At 27.8% G+C, this 25635-nt stretch overlaps 2 protein-coding genes across 2 annotated transcripts; both read left to right on the plus strand.

Annotated features, from left to right (window-relative positions):
* The first annotated feature begins 17819 nt into the window (after positions 1–17819).
* Positions 17820–23059, plus strand: LOC145849204 (COMM domain-containing protein 3-like). The gene is made up of 2 exons (XM_082954325.1): positions 17820–18207; positions 22035–23059. The coding sequence occupies exons 1-2, from the start codon at positions 17830–17832 to the stop codon at positions 22230–22232; spliced, it is 576 nt and encodes a 191-aa protein (XP_082810451.1). The 5' UTR covers positions 17820–17829; the 3' UTR covers positions 22233–23059.
* A 247-nt stretch (positions 23060–23306) lies between these two features.
* LOC145849203 (geranylgeranyl transferase type-2 subunit beta-like) lies at positions 23307–25024 on the plus strand. Its single transcript, XM_082954324.1, has 3 exons — positions 23307–23638; positions 23808–24113; positions 24458–25024. Exons 1-3 carry the CDS (start codon positions 23319–23321, stop codon positions 24837–24839), a joined length of 1008 nt encoding a protein of 335 aa, XP_082810450.1. The 5' UTR covers positions 23307–23318; the 3' UTR covers positions 24840–25024.
* Positions 25025–25635: the final 611 nt, after the last annotated feature.

Consider the following 25635-nt stretch of genomic DNA (forward strand, 5'->3'; position numbering starts at 1 on the left):
TTAAAACCGCCAAGCTTTTTTTTCATGGTTGTACATTAAAAAGTATAAATTGTAAATTAAATCTGTACCAAAACCAAATAAAAGTAAATTTCTTTTAAACTTAAACATTTTAATTACTTAGAATAATATGATATGACATAATATCCAGATTTTTTATGAAAAATTGTCACAATTTACTAGAGCATGACATTTCAAGTTTAAACAAACGAACATTTAAGTATTTTTTAAGAATGTTACACACATAAGAATACAAAAACTCTGGCAACTCTGCAACACAGTATAGTAAAATTTATTACAAATTTGTATTTATATAAGAAGTTTAACTTATTTAAGAAATTTTTATGGTGACTAAATTTCTTGAACATTTTTAAGAATTGAAAGTAGAAAAAAAAATAAAAATAAAAACAGAAAAGGTAAATTGAGTAAAAATTTTCGTGAGCAAAAATGAGAGACGTTAACTTAAAAAAAATATATATATAAGATGTCATAAAAACTGTACTTTTTATTTTAAATTGTCATTATTAAAGTCTTTTTTTTTTTAAACTTTTTACAAGAACCTCATAAAAACTTTACTTTTTACTTCAATTTGTAGTCTTTATAGTTTTTTTTTTTTTAAGTACAACTTTATAAAATGTTAAATAATAATAATTTTACTTTTAAATAAATTTTAAAAATATCAATTGCCTCAAATAATACGCATAGTACATAAACATTTTATATTGGATTATGTTAATTTATAACAGCAACTGTTTAATGCTGTTAGAAGCTTACATTATTAACAGAAAACTTTCTATAAAACTTAAACTTTTCATTTAAAAACTGTTGTACTTTTTCAACAACAATTTTTATTGTTTTAAAAATCTAATAGTCTATGCAAGTTATAAGATATACAAAGTATTGACGTGTATAAAACTTAAATAATTTAAAACAATTGAACCAAAAAAGGTAATCAAATAGCTATGACAAACTTAGTTTAGGTCTAAATTAAAAAAACGTCAACAATAGAAGACATAAGGCATTATCCTAATTGAGTTTTAGCTTCAGTTGTCCGAAAAAAGATACAAACTTTTTTTCAAACAATTTTTTTATATAAGACGATTTGCTAAACGGTGAAAGTAGTAAAGAATGTAAAAAAAATCTTCACACATTAACTTAAAGGAGTGTTCTTATAAACTGGTTGAGTGATAGATACATTATTTTTTAACTTTGCAGACTGTGATTAAGTTTCGTTTTTACCTTTGAGACTTTTTGCAAAATGCTACTTATCATACTTAATTAAAATATACTTTTTTAAAACGTATTTTCGGTTTTAAAACATACTTAAGTAGCGTACTAGCATTTAGAAGTAATGAACGATATTTTTAACTAAAAACAGATGAGAGATCAAGTCTACACTTAACGCTAACAAGAGAATGCGCGATTTGTGTACATTTATTTGGTAGAGCTAAAGTGAGTACAAGTAAACATTCCAACTGTATTTGTTTTACACTAGATTAACAGCGTAGCTCATAAACTCATAACAATAGGCCTCTATTAAGAATCTAAACGCTGAACTTAGAAGTGAATGCAAATTACATATTAGAAAGTTTAGTAAACAGGTTGAATGGTTTTTTTTTAAGCATAAATTAATAGTTAACTCTTAAGCTTAGTGTGAATACTAAATGTGTTATGAAATATTTACTTTAAATTAAATCAAAACCAAACTAGTATGTTATAGAAGAAAAATGAATGCAAACATTAATGTTAAATCGATGACCGAAAGGTCTTTTCGTGCACCTAGGTCCTTGGACCAAAATTTTTTTGATCATATTCGTTTTTTATTTCAATAAACTCACTTGCACAAATAAAAACACACAAAAGACTTACCAAAAAATGTAAGTCAGCAATATTGTTGAAACAAGATCGCCCACAACTGCAACAAAAAGCTCGTTCTAGTACCGGCTTGATAAAGCACTTACTAAGAATATAGTAACAAAACAATAGACTAAGCAGCTAAAGAGACTGTTACAAAGGTTAAAATTATCATTCAAGCGCAGATTCTAGATCTTAATTAATAACATGTTTTTGTTTCCTCGCCTTTTGAAAATCAAACACAGTTTAGCCTACGTCAACGACAGAATTATGAATAGTTGTTTTATATCCTGGTGTTAAAAACGAAAACTGTTCTGTATTTGAAAATTAAATAAGTTTCAACTTTAACTACTTGTATAAGTATTGATGGCTTCAAGAAATGCTGCTAGTCATTAGAATAAAAATTAATTAAATAAAACAAAATAAATATGTTATTAAAATTCTATGAACTTTAATTTATTTCTCATACAACTCTTTTATAAGTTTAAGTCAAGTTATTGAAAATACATTACAGGTGAAACTTGAAAATAGAGTAACAAAGTAACAGTACCTTGCATTGTTTTAAAAGCTTTAAGTATTAATCAGTATATCACTAATGATTCTGATTTATACTTAAGTAAATGAAACCTATTTATATTCTATTATCGTCATTTGATGCTTGAAAGAAATGTAATACAAAAGTATAAAAACCACAAGCTATTTTGTTAATTAATGAAAAAATATGTGGTTTTTAACTTTTTTAATGTTACACAAAACAAATTGAGTTAAAGTAGAACATGTAGAATCGATCAAAAATTTTCATAATACTTAAGAGTTTTAGAATTTGGTATAAAAAGTTAAATTAAGATAAAGAAAAAAATAATATTTTCAAACTTATATCATTTATTAAAGTGGCTTTTTTAGAAATTTAAAGGAAATCTTTTAGCTTATATTTTGCAAAAATTATGTTTCTATCGCTTGTTTGTTTTTTAAGATGTCATTAAAACTTTAAAGCCATGTAAGAATATAAGATAATTTTATTTTTTTATTTTTTGTCCGTTCTGAACCAAAAAAAATTAAGATAATAATAAACGTATTTTCCGATCAATAAAACATTAGTTGCAAATACGTAAAAAAATCTACAATTTAAGTTTAAGTTTGAAGTGTTCGAAAATTGACGTACTCGAGTAAATTAAATAAAGTCATATGTAACTTTACTCAAAACTTATTGAGTTTTTAAAGCTTTATAGTTAGCCTGTTGAAAAAGCTAAACAACATTGAGACTTGACTGTGTAAAATAAGAGTTCAGCAGTATTTTTCGGGCTACCAAACATGCTAGAAAAAGTCTTTCGACTGGATTTGTTTCAAAACTGTTTTGTTGTCCGCAGTAATTTAAAAAAAAATCTATAAAAATTATAAAAAGACTTTTGAATAGAAAAATTTTACTGCGGTGATCTTTGTGTAAAGATTACTGTTTATCAAAATTAATTGAGAAAACATTGGTAAATATTTTCATTTTAAAACCACAAGTAAACTTGTTTTAAGCAGGTTTTATCAAGCTTAAAAATAGTATTTCTTAAACAATGAAGTTTTTCACGAGTTTACCGTAAAAATGTATAAAATTTAAAAAGAATTAAACATGAGTACTTTTTGAACTAAGAAGACTATTTTGCAAACAACTTTAACTACGTTGTTAATTTATGTATTAAGGTTTTATTAAAACTTTATATGTAAGTTTAAAGTTTTTTATTAAAGAATTCTCTAAGTTAAATTAAATTATATTAGTTTTGCTAGCTATTATACAATTTAAATTTAGTTATAGCATACGTTAAACTTTTTAAAATGCTTCTCAGATAGTTTTAGAAAATGGTTGTTATTTTAAACTGTATTTTGTAAAGTTTAAATATTTTCGAAGGTTTTTGCTTTTCTTATACAACTGTATATTTAACCTAAACATTTTACTGGAGTTATGTAAGTTTATCTTTTTGAATTTGTAAGAAATTAAAACAGCCTTTTTTGTTAAACACTTTATGGAACAGAAATTAAAGAAGCTCAATGAAGACATTTACATTGATTATAATTTGTACTTAATACTTTGTTCAAATAGACATAGCATTTAAAAACTGATTTATACATCGAAAACATAAAAATTAGTCTATGCGATGTATGTTTTTTTTATTTAGAACTTTTGTAATAATTCAATTTAGTTTATTAGTTTATAAAATGATTGCTCTTATCAGCTTTTTTAAGCTTAGAACTGCTGAATTTATATGTGAAATTAAGTAGCTTAAAGTTAAATAGTTATCAAAACTGTAAGAAAAAATATATTAAGACAAGTTGTTGATAAATGTATTGGTTAAATTTATGAATGGACATAAACCTTACACACTATGAGTATAGCAGCAAGGTTTTGTTTACACTAAAGAAAATTTAATGATCAAAGGTTTTATTAGCATATTTTATCAGTCTGACCTCCATTTGCTAAATGGATTGCTTACCCTTGCTGTTGTATTAATTTACTCAATTTCAACAACTTTTTAGATAAGGATGTTACATGTAATATTAGTATAAGCTCAATAACTCTGGTTATTGATCTACATCTAAGTTATTAATACATAATGCAAATTTAAAAAAAACTATAAAATATTTATCTTGGAAAATTTAAATGATACATTAGAACATGAAAAGGAGACATTTACATAGTATTAAGTAATGCAATAGTAAAACTTTTTTTAAAAGCTAAAATAAAAGTACAATAAAAACAAAGTGTAGTATCAAGTTTTTACTAAGCAGTAAATAAAAAAATGTCTACTAATTTTTACTTTAAACTTTTTTGAATTTTAGGTTTCTCAATGTCAAAAAAAACTTAAAAATCTAAAGTGACTTATATTACAACAAAAAATAATTATTTTACAGTCATATGTAATGTATTTAATCTTTTAACAGCTTTGAGGTTGTATGTAACTACCAAAAATTAATAACAAAAATCATTTATTTTAATTTCAATTATTTTCCTTTTTTTATGATACAGTAACTAAGAAGTTTAACATAGTTTCTACACATATATACCATTTTAATCATGAATTTAGCTTAATATTGCAAATAAGATATAAATGTGTGCTATATATTCAAGAAATGTATGTTATAAACAGAATAATAAAAACTTCTACAACTTCAACCAGGTTCTTAGTAGTGCTCTCATTTCGTTAATTACTTCTTGATCTATCCGCACAAAACTGATACGATGGGTGACTTGGCTCCGATAAAGCAACCAAAAGTTTCTCCGAGGACGTTCACCTCCGCAGACGGGACCCCGCTGCCTAATGTTGACCTGATCAAAGATTCCGATGACGTTGTTGCTCACAACCCTCCTCCTGCGTCACAGCAGTCTTCATCGGGTGGTAGCAATACGGGGGAATATATCGAGTTCGGCGGCAGCGGACTGTTCAACGAGAAAATAAAACTCGACAAGGAGTTCAGCGAAAGCGACTTGAAAGGTCACGTGATCTTACGCGACCGGCAGAAGATTTCCGCGCGGAACCTGTGGGTCACCTTGAACAGGGCCGCGCGCCAACCGATGAACGAAGAGAAGGAGAAAGAGTTCAGGAGGATCGAAGGTTTCCTCCGGAAGGTGTGCGCCGCCCTGAACCCGTACAAAGACAAGAGGTGGGCTTTCATCTGGGAGAAGTACCCCAAGGTCCTGCAGGACACTCACGAAGAGAAGCAGAAGGAGCACATGTACCTCAACTTGATGGCCGCTGTGAAGAGGCATTGCCCGAAAGAGTAGCGACTGTGCGCAGTGACGTGTGAAGATGCAAGTGATTGCTGCTTGATTTGAAATATGTGTGTTTAAGTTTCCTTTGTTCCTAATCTGAGTGAACATATAAGTTTTAAAACGTAATTTACTTTCATCTAATTTCGATTTAGTCATACTCCGTTTAATGTTATAAATAAGAACAGCTGATAGCTTTGAAAGTAACATAGTTACTTCATGTATATAAATTTTATGTTGAAGTCTTGAAGAAAGTGTTTATGTCGTTTGTTAAATCTCTGCTGTTTACTCACGTTGGTTAATAAAACTCTAAAGTAAAGTTCATTGTCGTTGTTTTTTTGTATTGTAGCATGTTAATGTTAGTCTTAAAACATTCGACATAACTAATAATAATTGAGTGTCTCGAGACTTTTATTCCGAAAAAAGTCCAACATTTATCCAGAAAATATAAGATGTGAAGATCTGCAAGTAGTTTTTCTAGAAAGCATAAATAATTGTAGCAGTATATTGTAATATTTGTTGCTTTTTATTTTATTTACCACAAAAAAGTTGTTGTTAAATGTATTTATATAAACATATTACTATGTTTGATGTTTAAGAGTAAAGGAGTAAGAGTCTTTCGCGTAAAACACTAAAATTATGTTAAGGAAATTAAACTTTAGACTTGACATACTTAACAATATAAAAAAAAGTTGATTAAGGTACTTTATTAAACAATGAAACTTAAATGTTAAAAACAACTGGAAATAAAACAAACTCCTCTATAACTTTAGTACATTAATCAAAACAGAAAAACTATTAGTTTAATAGCCTACACAAGGTACAAGGCGTTTGTTTAAAAAATAAGCATAATTAATGTAAGGTTGTTTGTCTTAACTAAAAAATATTTCTCGATTTATTCAAGTTTATAGTTTAATATTTTATTATACTTCATAAGGTCGTATCTTTTTTTGCCACTGAAACCTGGTAGTATATAAATATTAAATTAGCACATTTTTATTTAAGTATATTTGAAAATAATCTTGCTTTTTTAAGTTGTATGTAAACGAGAAAAAGTATTCACAATTTAAAATTTAAGTGCAGTTTCTGTTTATATTTTTCAATTGATAGTAACGATTATAGAACCTCAAGAGTTAATAAGGTAAGCTAATCATACGTAGCTATATTCACTGGATTCACAAATAAGAATTAGACGGGATCCGAGTTTTTTTTTAATTAATGTTTGGCCAGATCCGGGTTTTGGCTTTACTTGGTGTAATGATTTTTCTATTATAGAAGTTTTTGTTTCTGAATGAACTATTGATTTTTTCCTTATTTCAAATTATATGGAGCAGTCTAAAAAAACAGAAAACTGCGTCTAACTGTGTCTATATCCAATAAGAACACTAGTGATGATTCATGACCACGAGTCAATCTCTGTAGTTTAAGTTTGTGAACTTTTGATAAACAATTTGAAAGTGGTAAAAACAAAACTTAAATGGTTGTAAAAAATACCTATACACTAGTTTTAAAATTTGTGCTCTTGAGGTGTTAAACTTTTGATACAAAAACACGTTAATTTAGAAAATTCTGTTGCTGAAGTCCTTAAAATTTTCCAAACTTAAAATGAGTTCATGAAAAATTTAAATATGTATGTAAAAAAATAAAGTAAAGTTTTTGAGTTTTTTTTTTCCAAGGTTTAAAATACTTAGTTAGCGAACCTAAAATAATTTAAACAAACTAGCTACAGTTGTATTGTGTAGTACAACAGAATCACACTACGGCAAACATAAGTTTGTGACGAACTCTTATGTATAGTGATAATAATATAATATTTTGTAAATAAATTAGTACACTTGATTTTATAAATAACGTAGAATACTGTTTTTATTTTTATGTTAAAAGTAAGACAATTTTATTATAAACCCGTAAACCAGGGTTTTCCAAAGTGGGCCCGCCCCCCTTGGGGCGATTTTAGTAAGTTGGGGAAATAATAAGTAAAGGGGAAAAAGGGGAGGCGATTTAATTTAAATTCAAAGAAACTTACACTAGATATTCATGAGTTGCAGATGAAGAGCAAAAAAAGAGGTCTTAGGTGTTTTAAATGGTAGTCTTGTTGGAGGGGGCAATAACCTTTTTAATTTTTTTCAAAGAGGGCAATACGAAAAAAAAAGGGAAATGAATCGTAAACAATAGGATTTGAAACTTTTAATATACGAAACTGCTAGTTAGCTATTAGTTTTTTGAATTTTTCTTTATATATATAAATGATAAATTGATAAGGAAATTAAAACATTTATAAAAGAGAAAAACAAAAGCCGAAAACTTAGAAGTATAAGCCAAGTATACTGAAGTTTATTTTTACATAATTTTGTTGGTTGAGTGAGACTATAACTTTGATGACGATTTATGTTTAACATTTAAGATGATGACATTAACCACCTGAATTTATAAACTAAAAAATGTTGGCAAAAAAAATAAAGTTGGCAGTAAGTTAAATGAAGAGAGAGTTAAATGTAAATTTTTAACACTGCTGCAAACCTAAAAAACTTTTAATTTTTGTAAAATTAAGTTGTTGCAGCTGCTATGCCTTTGTAAACTAAGTAGACCGTCAGTCAAGAATCAAACTTATAAGCATAACGACTTGCGTGCTAAAGAAAACCTTTAGAACCGTTTGTCAAAAGAAAGTTTAATATATAACGGAATTTTTTTAACGATCAAAAATGTATTTCGATTTTATGGCAACTATGCTGCAAAGAAAAGCAGGTTTTTCAGAAATAAAAACCGTGTGAAAATAGCTGTTTAAAGTACTTTTATTTTTACGTCCTCAAGTACTAAAAGCTACTTTACAAGGGTTAAAAAAAATTAATAAATTAAAACTTGCAGCAAGGTTACATTATATTTGAAAAAGAATCAAAATCTACTTAGGGTTTAAAAAATTATCTTAAAACGATTGTTAAAACTAAACTTACTATTTTATTCATACTATAAAATTCGATGAAAACCTGTATCACCATGCAATATTATAATATAAGTCATAACAAAAGTGGAAAGAAACTTTATAACAGCAAAAACCAGGTCAAGTTAAACTTAACCTAACCAAACTATGAATATCAACTTTTATTTGTAGCTAGAAAAAGTCTCTTAAACTAAATATAAACTTGTAGCTTTGGGAAAAATGACATTTCTTAATGGCATGTATATAGTAATTCATTTACTAGGCTTGATTCAAAATAAGCCTTTTAAATGTGATGTGTCTTAAATAAAACTTCTAGTTGTGAAAAAACTTATTTTTGATTGTTTAAACTTGAGTTTAAAACAGAAGCTCTAATGAATGATAAGTGGTTTGTAAATATTTTATAGTCACGCTTAGGACATTATTTGTTTATTTTTATTAAAAAAAATTAGTCTCAAACTCTACCCTTGCAAATAAAAGCAAGTGTGTTACATCACGTGTAGCTTTACTGCTCCATTAATATTTATCCATAAATAAAATAAACAAAAAACAAAGAATAAAAGAAACTTTTGGTGACAAAACATTTGGAGAACACTCAATAGGGGTAGGGAGTACTTGGGTGAAAACTAAGAAGAATCTAAAAAAAAAAGTTTTGCAAAAAAAGTATGCCACCCAAAAAACTAATTTCAACCCCAAAAATCACATATTTTTGGTTTTTGACTTGAAAAGTAATAAAATCACTTATACATGTCCTAGACTTATAGTTTATAACTTTAATGAAAGCTTATACTTATTGAGATAGATTTAAAGACTTATTAACTGCTTTTGATGTATGATGACATCATTATCACCCTAAATATGCAAACTTTGTCTGTAAAATAAAATGGTACTTTTTGGAAAAAAAAGCATAGCTTGTTAGCGATTTTAATAAAATTTTGTGTTGTAAAACAAAACTTTTTAGGTATACTTACTTACCTTTAAAAATTTAGGTGATGTGGTATGTATATTAGTGGAATATTTGATGTCATAGTTCATTTATCTTTAAGTGTTTAAAAAACCCTTAAATAGTTATTTCATTTGCATTACAATTAAATAACAAAATAATAAAAAGTTATGATTTATTATAGTCAAGATAATGTTGTATGGCATTGAACATTAAGTTAATGAATGCAAAATAAAGACTTTATAAAGAAATAAAGAACATTGCAAAATAAAACAAACATTGTACTGTATCATTTACTACTCACACTTAACATTATTTCAAAATGATTGATACTTTTCAATATTTTAGTACAAAAAAAACTTTCACATGATTGATAAAATCTAATGGACTATCTATTTGAAATAATTAGGTAAACATAATACTCTTAAAGATTAAAAAAAACTATCATTTAACTTTCTGTAAAAGACATCTGTTCTACTAAAAAATCTATTTGGATATGGTTTTTCAGTGAAAAAGTAACATATATTTCATGAGAAACATTCCATTACCCTTCAATTTTATAATCAAGAATAAAATCAATATGTAAGTTCAGCAAATAATGTTTAGGTGGGTTTTTCCACTTCAAATTATTTCCACATTGAACTCTCATGAGGTGGTCTATCTTGTAAGACCAATCATCATTTAAACCTTCATAAGTAGCAATATACCATGTGTCTGATGATCCTTCACTAATTAATGTGGCATAATAATCAGGGTTGCCACACACTCAGGGAACTCAGGGAATCTCAGGGAATTTTCAAACTGTAGAAAATCTCAGGGAAACTCAGGGAATCTCAGGGAAACTCAGGGAATTTTGTCATTTTTCTTTTAACTCAGGGAAACTCAGGGAAGTTTTGATTTTTTCTCTAAATTTCAGGGAAGTTTTTGAAAATCTCAGGGAAATTTTTTTCTAGATCTAGAATGAGGTTTAGTTATACAGGGTTGCCACTCGGTCAGAAAAAGTCAGGAAATCAGGAAAAGTCAGGAAAAAATTGAAAAAATTACAAAAGTCAGGAAAAGTCAGGAAAAAATGGGGGGTTTTGAAATAAGTCAGGAAAAGTCAGGAAATTTGATGAAATAAAATAAAAAGTCAGATTTTGTCAGTTTAAATTTACGAAATTCCCTGTTTTCCAAAGCCTTTAAGTGGTAAAAGTTAATTAAAAGTCCTTTAAAGTCAGAAAAAAGTTCCAAAATTTTCCTAAAAATTTACAAAAATATTTTGTTTTATTTCCAATGCCTTCAGCTGGTATAAATTAGTAAAATATCCTTTATAATACTGCAAAAATTTTCTATTAACATATTGAACAAGTACCCTTCTTGAACAAGCAGATTTTGTAAGCTTTTTAGTATTTATGATCTGTAGCAAGGACACTTCCATAGTGAAACTGTGATATATACACAAAAGTTTATCTAGCATAATTTTAGAATCAAAGAGTTTTTTGTTCAAGTAAACAATTGAGTTCTTTATAACTAAGCAGTTAGTTTAGTATTTGATGTAACAAGTTAATGTGTATACTTTACCTCTTTATAATTTTTTCAAATTTGTTCAATCTTTTTAAATAAGTTATAAGAGAGGTATATGCCAAGATTAAATTTACTTATTATTTGTATTTTTTGTAGAGTAACTCAAATTTTTAAAGTAAATAAGAGTATATTTATTTGTTCCAAATTTTATACTAAATGATAAGAGGAAATATTTTATACAACAGATATATAGTTTACTTTTTTATGTCTTTTTTTACAGTCACTTAAGTATATATATATTTTTTTTATTTAAGGATTTTATATTAAATAGTTTGGGTAGTATTTTATTAAACTAAGTGAAAAATTTTTATAAGTAAAACATGTTTTAAGTAAATACTTTTTATTACTAGATATTTTTAACTTATACGCTAAATTTTTATTACTAGATTTGTTTTACAACTCATATGCTAAATCTGACTAAAGTTTACTTTTTTAGTTAGATAAATAGCTTATTCCTGATAGAGAGTAAATTTATTTTTCGTATTAAGGTGCTAGATTAGAATTATTTGTACAGAAAACTATTACTTTATGTATTGGGTTTTTAAACTCAGACTAACCATTGTTATTTTTTACAGATCAGTATTTAATTGTTTTTTATATTTTAATTATGCCAAAGTTTACATATTTCAAGAATTCTTGGCTTTCTGAGAGTTTTTATGTTTTAACTGTAAAAGTTCGTTATTGTTTTAGATTTGAGTTGTGAAAATTCCTAATTAATTTAAGGTTTTAATTGTAAAAGTTCCTTATATGTTGTTTCGTTCATTTAGATACAGTTATACTAGGAAATTCTAAAAAATTGTGTTCTTTATTGTTTTAAGGTTTTAACTGTAAAAACTTGTTATTGTTTTAAGATTTAAGTTGTGAAAGTTCGTTATTAATTCAAGGTTTTAATTGTAAAAGTTCCTTATATGTCGTTTGTTTATCTAGATACATCTATGCTAGGATTTGCTAAAAAATTGTTTCGTTGACAGACAAGCTGTGTTTATAAGGTTATAATACAAGAATTTTGCTGATAGAGCTGTTTATTACAAACATCAATCATACACAGATGGTTTAAGTGATGTACTGGAAGTTTGATGATAGAATTCAGCAAAAAACTATTGTTTTTAACCTGTATTAAAGTTAGATTAGAAGTTTTATATAGTTTTAAGTGTTAGATTATGTATTTTAGAATAAGTCTAATTTAAGAGTTTGATTTAGAAAAGTCGGGAAAATTTTGGTAAAAAGTCAGGAAAAAGTCAGGAAAAGTCAGGAAATTCTTCTCAGCTTTTTGAGTGGCAACCATGAGTTAATCCAGTTTCAATATTTTGTTCAAAAGTAGTAATTTTTATTATTTAAGTGGTTATTTAGAATTTTTTTAGCCTTGCGGCTAGTTCTTCAATATTCTTAGTATTAACATTGTAGTTTTTTTAAGTTTTAAATTTATATTTACTTAAGTAAAATCAAACTGTTTAGAGAAATGAAAGTTGTTGTTAACTATTCATTGAAAAGTTCTAATAAACTTTTTATTTTTAGTTACTTATGTAGTTTAAACTTTATTCTTTTATGTAGAAAGTTAACTAACAAGTTTACACAAAGTTGTGCAAAAATTTAGTTTTTAATTTTTAATTGGTTTAAACCTTTTAAGATTGAGTTTTTGAAAACAGTTTTTTTCATAAATTTAATGCAGAAGCATACAAATACAACCTACCTTTTATTATTAAAGAAGAAAAATGAGAATGAGGTATCAATAATTTGTGTTAGAAGAGAAAATTTTTTTTTTAAGATTTGAAAAATACGCAGGGAAACTCAGGGAAATTTATGGTTACTCAGGGAAATTTTTGGTCACTCAGGGAAGATTTTTTGGCTCAAAGAGTGGCAACCCTGAATAATGCCCTACATAGATATTTTCATTTTTTCTTTCTGTATATTGGAGGAAGCCCCTACAATTGATGCGGCATCAGCATATGTTGGTAATGAACACAGAGACTGAGAGCACTCATCATTTTCTGCAACAAGAGCACATAAATTTAGGAATCTTTTCTTGTGTGTATTATCATTTACTTTAAAAAGTTCTGGATTGTATAATACTTTAGATTTGTGTGACTCTCTAAAGTAAATTAACTCAGTACAAGCAATAACTTTATTTTAATCATGATAGAATTTTAAGATAATATGCACTTCCACGCTCACTACAGGCCCACCCCAGCTTTTACAAAGTTTGAGACGCTTCTGCACGTATTGATCCTTTTTCTTCCTCTTTTAAATTTTTTATTTTACCTGTAAAAGCTTTAAAAAATTTTGTCTGCTACCCACCTTTGCTCCATCTCATTCAGAAATTTTGCAACTTTATCAAAAAAATTTTCATTTTTAATTTGAAAAGAATCAAATATAAATAGTTTATACCTTGCTAAAATTAACTAAAAATAAAATAAAATTTCAAGTGAGCAATAAACTATAAAATGCTTAATAAATTATTAAACTTTTAAATGTAACTCAAATAATTTAAAGCCATTAACATGCAATTCAAAATATTAACTCTATATTTAAACAAAACCTAAAACTAGCAAATACAAATAAGTTCTAGATAAGTTCATTAGTTCTTTCTATCAGCAACACAAAACACACAGTAACTGCACACATAAAAAAGTACTTTGTTATGTTTTTGATGAAATTTGCATCATTGATTTTAAGCCTTATTTCTCATAACTGCAGCAAGCTTTAAATATTCTCTTAAGTTCAACAGAGTTCAACAATGAATAATGTAAGTAATTGCAGCAGTTCATTACAGTGCAATTGAAATAACATTACATCAGTAATATCTTTCTGGCTAGCTGACTCCACACATTTTAAATTCAAAATAAATAAAAACTTATAAACAACAGAAGAATTTGTCTTTTATACAAGAAAAAGAAGTACAGTTTTACAGACAAAATTTGCATATTTAGGGTGATTATGATGTCATAATACATCAAATGCAGTTGAAATGTTTTTAAATGTATGCCTATAATAATAAGCTTTCATTTAAGATATAAATTATAAGTCTAGGACATGTTATAAGTGATTTTATTACTATTTAAGTCAAAAATCAAAAAATATATGATTTTCAGGGTTGAAATTAGTTTTTTGGGTGGCATAATTTTTTTTTTGCAAAATTTTTTAGATTCTTCTTAATGACGCAAAAACACATCCCTATCATAAGTACTCATATAATTTTACAATATGACCAAAAAAATGTGCTGCACTCCCTACCTCTACACTCAAAAGGCTAAAATCATAATACTAAAAGCCACAAAGTGAGGGAAAATGACAAAACTCAAATCTTAAGCAAGTGTTCACCAGCTCTACAACAAAAAAATCACACTGACAATCCAACCATGTGATAACTGTCACTCTTTCTTTTACAATGGTAAACCTTTTTTGAAGGTCAAGCAAGCAAGTTTTCATCATCTGTCCTTTTGAAATTAACATTAAGCTAACCAAAAAATAAAGATAAAAAACTATGTATTTAACTGAAAAAAAATCTTGGTGAAATATTATTGCACATGTTAAAACTTATAAGAACTATTGAAAAGATTTATAAAATCATGGTTTAAATGACTTTTAAATTTTATGTCAATCCATTTAGTAATAGTTTGAGTTTTTCAAAATAGTTTAAACAACCGTGAGTCTGCCTGAGTGTGTGAAATTGCTAGTTTTGAAAATTTTTCTATGTCTCATGACAAGTTGTTGTGATAATTTAAAAATCAGTCTTATTCATAAAAAAAAGCTTTTTACTTAATATTAAGTCTCTCTCAGGGTTGCCAAAAAACATGGAATCCAGGAAAAGCCTGGAATTTGGTAATTTAGGAAAAAAAAACCTGAAATTTGAGAAAGTTTAAAAAAATTTGAAAAATCTGAAATATCAAACAAATATCACTAAAAAGCTTGAATTTAAAAGAATTTTTATATTTTAAGTATGAACTTTTGATTAGATAGGCTGATTCAAAGGCTAGTTTGATGTAACACAGGCCAGTTTTTGGTCACTCAGGCTGTTGTTTTTTGTTCTTGACAGATTTTAAACTGTATCCAAGTGGTGTACAACTTGGTAACTAAAAGGTTTTTTTGTTCACCTGGTTGTTAGACCAATTATTTTGAGCGCGTTTTTTATTGTTGTTCAAAAAACTTTCTATAGTATGGCAGCCCTGAGTTTGTGACTTCAATAGGTTTCATATGGAAACATATAAATAGATGTGCAATTAACAGCTTAAAAAAAAAAGGTATTTTCCCACAAAATTAAATCAATCTTTTTGAATTTTTAACTTTATCATCTTAACTAACTATTTGAAATTACATCCAGAAAGGTTGGTAACTTAAAATAAATTGCTTTTGAAAAAGTATTTTTTTAGAAGTTTAATTTATAAAACTGTTTCTGCTAACTAGGGCAAGAAACATTTTTGGAAAATTTTATTTTAAAAAATGTAGGAGGTGGCAGCTTTTTAGTAATTTTTATTTATTCACTGTTTTAGTTTTCTCCTCTTATACAAAATTTTTGTACTCTCTGACTTTAAATAGCTAAATCTCAAAAAATATTTTGAGTACTAAAAGACTGTATAAAAAGCAACTAACAGCTTAAAATTTCTACAATACTAGATCAAGTTGTAAAAAACAATTACTCCATACCCCCAACTTACGTTTAAATTTAGTCATTGTCAATTTACAGTCTTGATTTAAATTTACTTAAGAATTTTTCATCTTTTGGTTAAGTTCTAATTAAATACAAAAAATGTGTTTACTTAGCCCTTATAAAAATATAAAGTGAGTAAGCATGTATACAATACAGTCCTGATCTTAGTAAAAAAAAATTAGTGTTAATCAACATCTTAATGAAAAGTGCTCAGTGAATCAATGATAAAAATAAGTACAGTAAATAACTAATACTTTTTGTTTGTCTGTTTGCAAATCAAATTAAACATTTTGGCAAATTGAAAGTATTTTCTTTTTAAATTTAGTATATAAGTTGGGGTAACGCACTAAAACTTATAAATTAATAACTATAAAAAAAGGCAGAAAAATAGAACAAGGCTGATTATGCATGAACATAAAAAAAAACATAAGCATTTTATGTGCACATTAAAAATTTTATAAACACATTATTGTGCATCACGCACACTGGACAACTCTGCCAAAATTTTAATTGTTGAGATATTTAATAAACTCAGGTTTTTTTTTGCTTCCAAGAGTTGCACCACTGTATAAATAAATTTAATTTGTCTCTGTTGTAGACAACCACATTCTATTTATGTATAATAAGTATTTAAAATGTAATTAAAAGTTCAGTTGTAGTTTTCAAAATTATGTCATACAAGTTATTAGCAAGAATACATAAAAACTTAATTAATAGATACTTAAAATTTATATCCAAAAAGCATTATCTGTTTTAGTAAAGGTATTAAAAAATTAATTAAACATCTAAAAATAATTGCAATAAATTTATTTTATTTTTGGAAAGTAATGTATAAAAGTCTTATTAAATTATAAAAATTAGTGGTGTTTTTTATTTTCAATGGCTGTAGCTACTTCATGATATTTATACAATAAAAGAAAAACAAATTTAAAAAACATAGTTTTTGATGTATATTAAAGTTACTTAAACCCTTTTGTTTTGTCTATATTTTAATTTCACACTTGTGAGGACAGACAAATTTGTACTTAAATCCATAAAATACTTCAAAAGTCCTTTGGCTACCATCAATAAAATTACACATACTGCCTTAAATATTGTACATAAGTTGTTGCTATTGGTTTAAATTATTTTAAACAGATTTTATTTTTGTAAGCTGCGAATAAATAGTCTAAGTATATTTTTATAATTGCAACCATGTATTGAAATTAAGAGCATAAGAGGCATAATAATACATACTTGATTCTTTGAAAGTTTAAAGTAAAATATAAAACTATTATTTCACAGAACAAAAAAGTTCATTGTAGCCTTTGACACATAACAAGTCTTTTTAGGTTTTTAGTATTGGCCCAATAAATGCATTTTTAACTTAAATTTGAAATTGCTAGTTATTCTGAAGGATAAAAATAAAACTCATATTTCTTTAAGTATATAAACTGAAAATTCAAGCCTTTGGAATTTGTTAAATATTAAAAAAGTATTTTAAACAAAAAGTATAAAAAAATTAGGTTGATTTTTGTTTTTGAATGGACCGTTTAAAAAATATTTAAGCTCTTGTCTTCAAATAGTTTTTAACTCTCTATCTGTTAAATGTTGTGTCTTGTATATTTAGGCCATGGGACTGGCAGGGGTAAATAATTTTTTTATAACTCTATCTTATTTTGTATAACTTAAATTAGGCTTAAGTTGCTTTTTACAATTTTTTAGTATTCAAACTAGTTTTTAAGATACACATGGTTAAAATCAGAGAGTACAAAAGGTTGCTTATGAAAGGAGAAAACTAAAACAGTGAATAAATACAAACCACTAAAAGTCTATCTCCTACATTTTTTGAGATAAGTACCTCAAATTTTCAGAAAATATTCCTTTCAATATTTTTGGAAATGATCTCAGAAGGATTTGTTAATTTTTGACACTAAAAAATAAACTTAGATTTATTTTTTGTTACTTTGTCATAAAGTATTTATTTTTTAATTAAAAAATTATTACTACGTGTTTATTACTAAAGTAAAAAAGTAGTTAATTTATCTATAAAAGAAAATAATTACATTAGAAAAACTATTTTCTCATCATTAATTTCATTTTTTAATTTTACAAAAACAACTAATTCAAGTTCTTCATTTTAACAGAAAACTAAATAAATCATGGAAATAGTATCGAAAGAAAACATAAACCATCTGAGTCTCGTAGCAGAAGACGGCTTGTTTTCTGACAAAGAGTTCAGGCAGTTTGTTGACCACGTCTTCAGGCTGGCACTGGTTGATGAAAGAGAGGCGGAACAAAACTTGGAAAACTTGTTCCCGTCAAAACAACCAGATCGGTTGAGAAGTGCCTACAAGGGCGTAATGACGCTCGCGTTGGAGGCCGCAAAGCAAGACCTGCAGAGTGAACAGGTGGAATTGTTACTAGAAGACTGCAACTTCATGCCAGGCAGAAAAGACGTTTTCGTGGCTGCTTACGACAGCTACAAGGGCAGCCTCAGAACTCATCTGAGCAGGTTTGGAGTGGAAACTGCTAAAAAGGTATTTGTTGATTGTTTTTAGTTTTGTGCTGTTCATATTTTGCAAATAGTTTTTCATCATGTTAAATGATCTCTATGATTTCATAATATAGTGTCTTATAAAATATCACAATAATCAAAAAATACTCATTAACTTTATAATACGGTAAAACTGAAAATAGATAATAATTTACAAACTGGTTTGAAGCTGTATCTAGTTGTCTAAATTGGTGTATCATAGTTTTTAAGCATTTTAGTAAAATTAAATTTAAATGTATTGTTATTTTTATATGTACTTTATATTGTATTTAATAAAAATAATTTCAGACAGTTTTTACTGCTAAATTGCTAATAACTACAAAGTTTAAAAAAAGGAAACTAAAACTGTTACAGATAACTTATTTAAAAAATCATATTGTTTGTCTCTTGGTTTTAAAAAGTTTTTTCTTATCTAAAATAATAAGGTGTACCTTTTTTTTGAGAGTGAAACAAAATGTTGTAAAGTTTTGAAATTTTTTAAAAATAAAAACTGTTTTCATTATTTATAAGTTATTAACTTCTTGATAGTTTGATCCTTTATGTTTTTAAATTAACAAATGTGTTGACATAGTTGAAAAAATTTAAAACACAATACAAGAGCAATTATTTCCACTTTGTGTTTTTAAAGATTTTGGGTTGTTTCATTGTTAAACTATTTTCGAGGTAAACAAAAAAGCTGTTAAATTATGTTGTAAAATCTAAACAACATACTTTAACAAAATTCTTATTTAACAATAAATATTTAAAAAATTTCAATTTAACAAATACTAATTATGATGTTTTACACTGTATTGCTCTTTTTTTTGGCTTTTTAAGCTAGCTTTGACTAAATTGAGTAAAAGAAGAAAATTCAACTAAATTATTTTAGTGTTTGTTTTATGTTAAATTTCTTGAGGACATAAATAAATTTCATAAAAATAAGTTAGTTATTTTGATATCAATTATAATATATTAGTTAAGTTTTTATTTGTAATCTTTAAATTTTAAAATTACTTTTGTGATTGTTTTAACTTGTAATTACAGTTTAATCTTTGTCAGTAAACTAAATTGTTATGAGGTTTACTACTAGATTGCATTATATAAAAATTATGTGGTTTTAATAAGCTTAACTAGTAAAAAATTCAAAAATAGCCTAAAATGGTTTTCACTAGCAGAAGCTTTTAAATGTTTTCAATTCCATTTAAATAGTGTGCAATCCATAAATAAACTTATGTTAATTTTTATACATAAATTTTTGCTTATAAACTTAAATCTAGATTGTTGTAAAAGCAAAGAATCAAATATTATGCGGTTTTGAAACTACATAATATTTGTTTTACAGAAAATATTTACACAAAAATTCAAGCAAGTTAAAAATTATTATTAGACAAAAGGTTTTGTACAATTGTGATAAAACTGAATTTCTTTAAAGCTGTAGTCATAAACTCGTGCTGAATAATCAAGCTAGTTTTTGTTTCAAAAAAGCAAAACATTTTTGTATTCACTTTCTGATTCCTTGTTTACTGAGTTATCAATTTTTTTTTCTCAACCTATTTTCTACTAAAAAATAAAAGCTTCTTCGATTATAAATAGTTTTAATAATTTAATTAATGCATATCAGCTTTGGTTTCATAATCAAATAGTTAGTTTGTCTAACCCAGGGGTCGGCAAACTGCGGCCCTCAAAGCCAAAATCTGCGGCTCGCGAGGTACTTTTTAGCTAAAAGCATACTTAAAAAAAAACTAAAAAATAAAAGGTTTTGCAATAAAAACTTACAATTAGGCTTTTAGTTTAATAAATACTCTTTAAAGGTGCTATTTTACTACTTATTTTGTTATTTTCTTTGGTTTAAAATAGCATTTTTCTTTTGATTACTGTTAATTATTTTTAAATAACTGCGGCCCTCGAGCAATTTTTACTAAAAATTAGCCCACGAGTTTCAAAAGGCTGCCGACCCCTTAAAATTTGTTTGATTTAATTATTTGTTCTCATTGTGCTATTGTAATAATAAATATTCTGTTATTCGATATTAGTTAGCTGAAAAGTTTTCGTACATGTAAAAGTATTAGTTTAAATTGCATTAAGTTGATTAAGTACAAGTATGCTCAAAGTTTATTAGCTTGTTTTGCAACTAAAGCTTATCAAAAATTTAAATTTTAGGTTTTAGCTATCAAGTTAGTTTCAATTAACCAACTACTCATGTTTTTATTATTATTATTATTTACAGGGTTGCCAAAAAACCTGGAGTCCTGGAAAAATTTGGAATTTAACAATTTAGATTTAAAAATTCTGGAAAGACGCGTAATTAAAAAAAAAAACTAGAAATACCCTGAATTTTGAACAAAATTCACTACCCTTGAATACCTGGAATTTTATATAATTTTCACATGTAAAGTAATGAAATGTCAATATGACCAAAAAATCTGTCAAATAGATAAGGTTTTTTTGTTATCATTAAATTGTTTTTTATCAAAAAACAAATGTAAAGTAACTTTACAGTATATTTTAAATGTTGCTATACTATTTAAGACAGTTTTGTACTAAAAGCTTAATTTATTCTAAAAATAGGTAAAAATACGAAAAACTTCTTTTTTTGAAAAGTTGTGGAAAACATTTCTCAAAAACCTTTGGCAACCCTGTTTTTATACTTATTGTGCTACTTTGGTATTAATAATCTTATCTAATTGAAATAAGTTAGTTGAAAAAGTATAGTAGATATAAGTTGAACCATTACAACAAAATTTTTTCATAATCAATTATACATATTAAATACAAACTTTTAGATTAAGTTTAGTCTTTACAAAATGTTCAAACCAAAACAATAATCACAAAAAAATCACAAACTCTAATAAAAGCTATTTATAAAGAAAAGTTATTTTCTGTTTTAATTTGATCACTAAAACTTCAAACCAAATTTTAAGGGCATAGGGGATGGGTAAACCACATGTTGTAAAAATTTAATTTTTTAATTTTTCTAAATATTTTAAAGAATATTTCCTGAAAGTTTGAGGTAGTTATCTCAAAAAACGTAGGAGGAGGTAGATTTTTGTTGATTTCTAGTTATTCGCGGTTTTAGTTTGCGCCCCCCCCCCCATAAGGAACCTATTGTAGTCTCTGACTTTGACTGGCTGCATCTCAAAAAATTTTAGAAAATAGATATTAATTAAAAAATAAATAAAAAAATTGATAGATTCAAAATCTGTAAAAAGCAGCTTGTAGCTTAGTTAAAACTCAAAAAAATAAGACTGAATTGTGAAAAAGGTGATTGACTCCCCTATGCCCTTAACAGATGGTCAATTGAAAATGAAATCAGATTACAAATTTGTTAATTTAAGTTATTTCCCATTTAAGTTTTTCATAACAAAAGCACCTTTATAAAAAATCAGACATTTGAAAAAGCCTAGTAAACATATATGTTTGAGCTTTACAACAAATGCTTCAGGTCACGTTACAATAGGTGAGGTTACAAAAACAAGCTTTGTATAGTAGAAGATTTTTCAAAAAGAAGTACATTTTTTTATTATTAAAACCAAATAAAGGTACTTCAGGTGGTAGATTACAAATAAAAATTAGATTACAAGTTTGTTCATTTTAATCACTGTGCTATTTAAATTTATGTTAACTTCAACCCTACCATTTAAAACACCTAGAAGATACATAAGTTTAAATTTCTAAAAAGTCATGTTTCTAAAATCGTTCTCAAAATTACAACAACAGGTGGTATAAAATCAAACTCTAGTGCAAACTTTAGCGAAGTATTTTAAATAAAAGTAGTTGACTGTCTATTCAAAATCAAATTTCAATCAAAATTTCAATTCAAATTCTCATCAGGTGGTCGACTGCAAATGGAAGCTGGACTACAGCGTGAAGACCAACGAAACGCACCGCGTCAACAAGGTCAATTACACGATACAGCTGCGAACCGATGATCGGGACAATGTGGACTTCACCTGCAACAAGGAGGAGCTGCAGAACATGATCGCCAAGCTGAAGGAAGCCGCCAAAGTGGTGGAGAGGGTTTCCCAGTAGGGAGTTTATTTGTCACCTTTGTACGTTTCAACCTCATTCATGACTTTTTAATATTGATTTTCTAATTGATTTTTAAAATACAATTTGCAGTATTTTTTTCATCTGAAATTGTTGTTTATAGTTTTTTAATGTTTTCAAACTGTTGTATCAACTTAAATCGGTGTTTTAGCTTTTGTATTAATTTTAATATTATTTTTAGGTCCTACAACTTGAACAAAATTTTACAAATTGGTTTAAGAATTTCAAAGTTTTTGTTTAAAAAATATTGATCTTCTTATAATTATACAATTGCTGAGTTTATAATTTTTATTTGTTTATACTTTTTCATTAAGAAGAACTTTCTTTTTGATTTTATGGTAATATCCCAAAGTGTTGTTTTAGAATTAAAAGTTGTTTTTAAGACTCGATCTAACTTCATTTGATTTTATATGAAATATGGTAAACCTAACAAAATAATGTTTTTAAGATTTAACTTTTAGTTCTTTGTAGTAAATACTTTTTTCAAAGTTGCTCAAGTTTTTACAGGGTTGCCTGCTTCTTCAGATAACTCACGCTATTTTTGTTCAATTATCAGTGTTGTAAGTTTTTAAACCGTATTGTTTTATTAGTTGAGTCAATAAGTTTACAAACAAACTTGCCTGTTCACACTGCATTTGCAGATTTTTGAAAATATTTCGAGTTTGTAAGACTTGTTTTTTAATTTTTAAAGTAAGTTTCGCAAGACTAAAAACACATTTTCTAAATCCGCATTCAGTTTTTTTTATATAATGTTGTAATTTACATGAAATTATACTTCCTGCTTTATCAATAAACTTACACTGACTGAACGCAATTTTTGTATTTTGAAAGTTGCAACCCTGTTTTGTTTGATTTAGTTTTTATTTAACACCTTTCTCATAAGTCTAATAAAAACCATGTCGTTGTATACATATTTATACCACCAATCGTGCAATCATCGCTTACACTTTTTATTTAAAAATAAAACTTGTCATAAACTTACAACGTACCAACCTGATTTTTCCTTTTCAGTGCTGTAATAAATATTTTCTTATCAAAAAAATCCAGCCGTCCAGCAAATCCACAGAAATGAACAGCAACGACATCAAGTACACTCCCGACATGCCCACGACGTTTCTCCCGTCGAAGCACGTGACCTACATCGCCGAGTACGACACCAAGTGTGCGAACGAGTACGAGATGACGGAGTACCTGAGGCTGAGCGGGATATACTGGTCGCTGACCGCCCTGGACCTGTTGAAGTCCAGGGACAGGTTGGACGAGGACTCCATCGTTGAGCTGGTCAAGAGCTGCCAGGGTGAAAACGGGGGGTTTTCCCCGGCTCCGAGACACGACGCGTCCATTTTGTACACGCTGTCGGCCGTTCAGATCATGTGCATCTACGACAGGTTCGTTGTTAACATTTTGTATAAACTTGAAAAAATGTTGAAAAGTTTTAATAAGTAATCCATAAATGTTATCATATGTAATTAACTTTCGTCAGTATTATCAAGTGTTTGTATCTATTAAAAAATAAAATTAATGTTAGTTTACACGAATCAAGTATATTACTTACAGATTAAACGAAATCAACGTGGAAGCAGCCGTCAACTTCGTGTCCAACCTGCAGAACGACGACGGCAGCTTCAGCTGCGACGAGTGGGGGGAGGTGGACACCCGTTTCTCCTTCTGCGCCGTCGCCACCCTCGCGCTGCTGGGCAAGTTGCGCTCGCAAGAGGGAAACTCCCCCATTAACATTGAGAAATGCGTGGAGTTCATAGTTTCGTGCAGGAACTTCGACGGCGGGTTCGGGAGCAGGCCGGGAAGCGAGACGCACTCGGGTCAGATATACTGCTGCCTCGGCGCCCTGTCGCTGTTGGGAAGGTTACTTTAAATGTTTGATAAATTAAAAGTTTTTAGTTTAACTTCATTCTAAGCTGCGTAAAGTTTCCTTGAGTTTTTGTTGACCTATTAGTTTAACTGTATTGTGTTTGTAAGGTGTAGCCACAACTGTCTAGCTAATAGTTTTCAAACATGCAATAGTGTAGAAACTTAATATTATTTACTTGTCAATCGCAGCTATCTACATAGTAATACATAAGCCTACGCCTTTTATATTGATCAAGCAAATTCAAAATTAACACGTGTATGTTAGTACACAAAAGTTACTTTGAATTTTCAATTGTTTTTAAAGAAAATAGAGGAAACAACTAAAATAAATCAAACAGGTTGGAAGAAGTCGATCCCGACCTGCTGGGCTGGTGGCTGTGCGAGCGCCAGCTAGCGTCGGGAGGCCTCAACGGGCGACCGGAGAAGAAACCCGACGTGTGCTACTCGTGGTGGGTGCTCTCCTCGCTGAAGATGATCGGCAAGCTACGTTGGATCGACGGGGCGTTGCTGAAAAAGTTCATACTGGCCTCGCAGGACGAGGAGGGCGGGGGCATCGCGGACCGGCCCGGCGACATCTGCGACCCGTTCCACACGCTGTTCGGGGTGTGCGGCATGTCGTTGCTGGGCGACGGGAGCCTGAGGGAGGTGAACCCCGTGCTCTGCATGCCGCAGCACGTGGTCGACAGGCTGGGCGTCAAAGTGCAGCTGCTGCCCTCTTGACTTGAGGGTATTTCATGTTGTTTAAATGAATATTTCTGATTTTAAGAAAACAATTTCAAAGAGTAAGTAGAGTGTGTTTGTTATTTATTTAAATTATTTATTTTTATACCGTTTTGAAAGTTAATTGGTTTATTTTATAAATTATAAACTCTTTTATAAATCTTTGGAGTTAGATAAATATTTCCTAGGCCTTCTTAGAATTATTTCTTTGTGTTTATGAAAATGTGTTTAAGGACCAAAAAATTGTTTTATACGTGCTTATTAAATTTACTAAGAGTCCTTTTTTATTTAAATGTTAAAAATTTTAATATTTACTTAAGTTTTCAGAATGTAACTTAATATTAGGTTTTTGATATCAATATTCCTAAAACTTATTTATCCAAAAAAAAGTTTAATGACGAAAAATAATTTGTATAATGTCTTTATTAATGTGTAAACTTTTACTGTTATGTTTAAAAGTTATGATTGTTTAATATATGTTGCAAAAGGTAGCTAATTTTTATATAATTATGTTATTTTGTACAATTTTGAACACAAGAAGCAATGTTAAATTTGCTTTGATAAAAAAGTGGTTTCTGCTAAAGTTTTTCTTAATCATTTTATCTTTAAAGTATCACTCAAATGTTTATATTTAGCACATTTTTGACACAAAGCATGAAACAGAACAGTTATCCTGTTATCTATGTAATTGTTTCTTTGGTAAAACACTTCACATATTTTTTAACAACTTTTGATTGAAACTTATTTGTTAAAGTGTTTTTTTTTGCAGTTATGCTCTTGTATAGTAAAAATTTTA

The sequence above is a fragment of the Thalia democratica genome, chromosome 1 (genome assembly GCF_965202585.1).
Source record: "Thalia democratica chromosome 1, ktThaDemo2.hap1.1, whole genome shotgun sequence".
Classification (NCBI taxonomy): Eukaryota; Metazoa; Chordata; class Thaliacea; order Salpida; family Salpidae; genus Thalia; species Thalia democratica.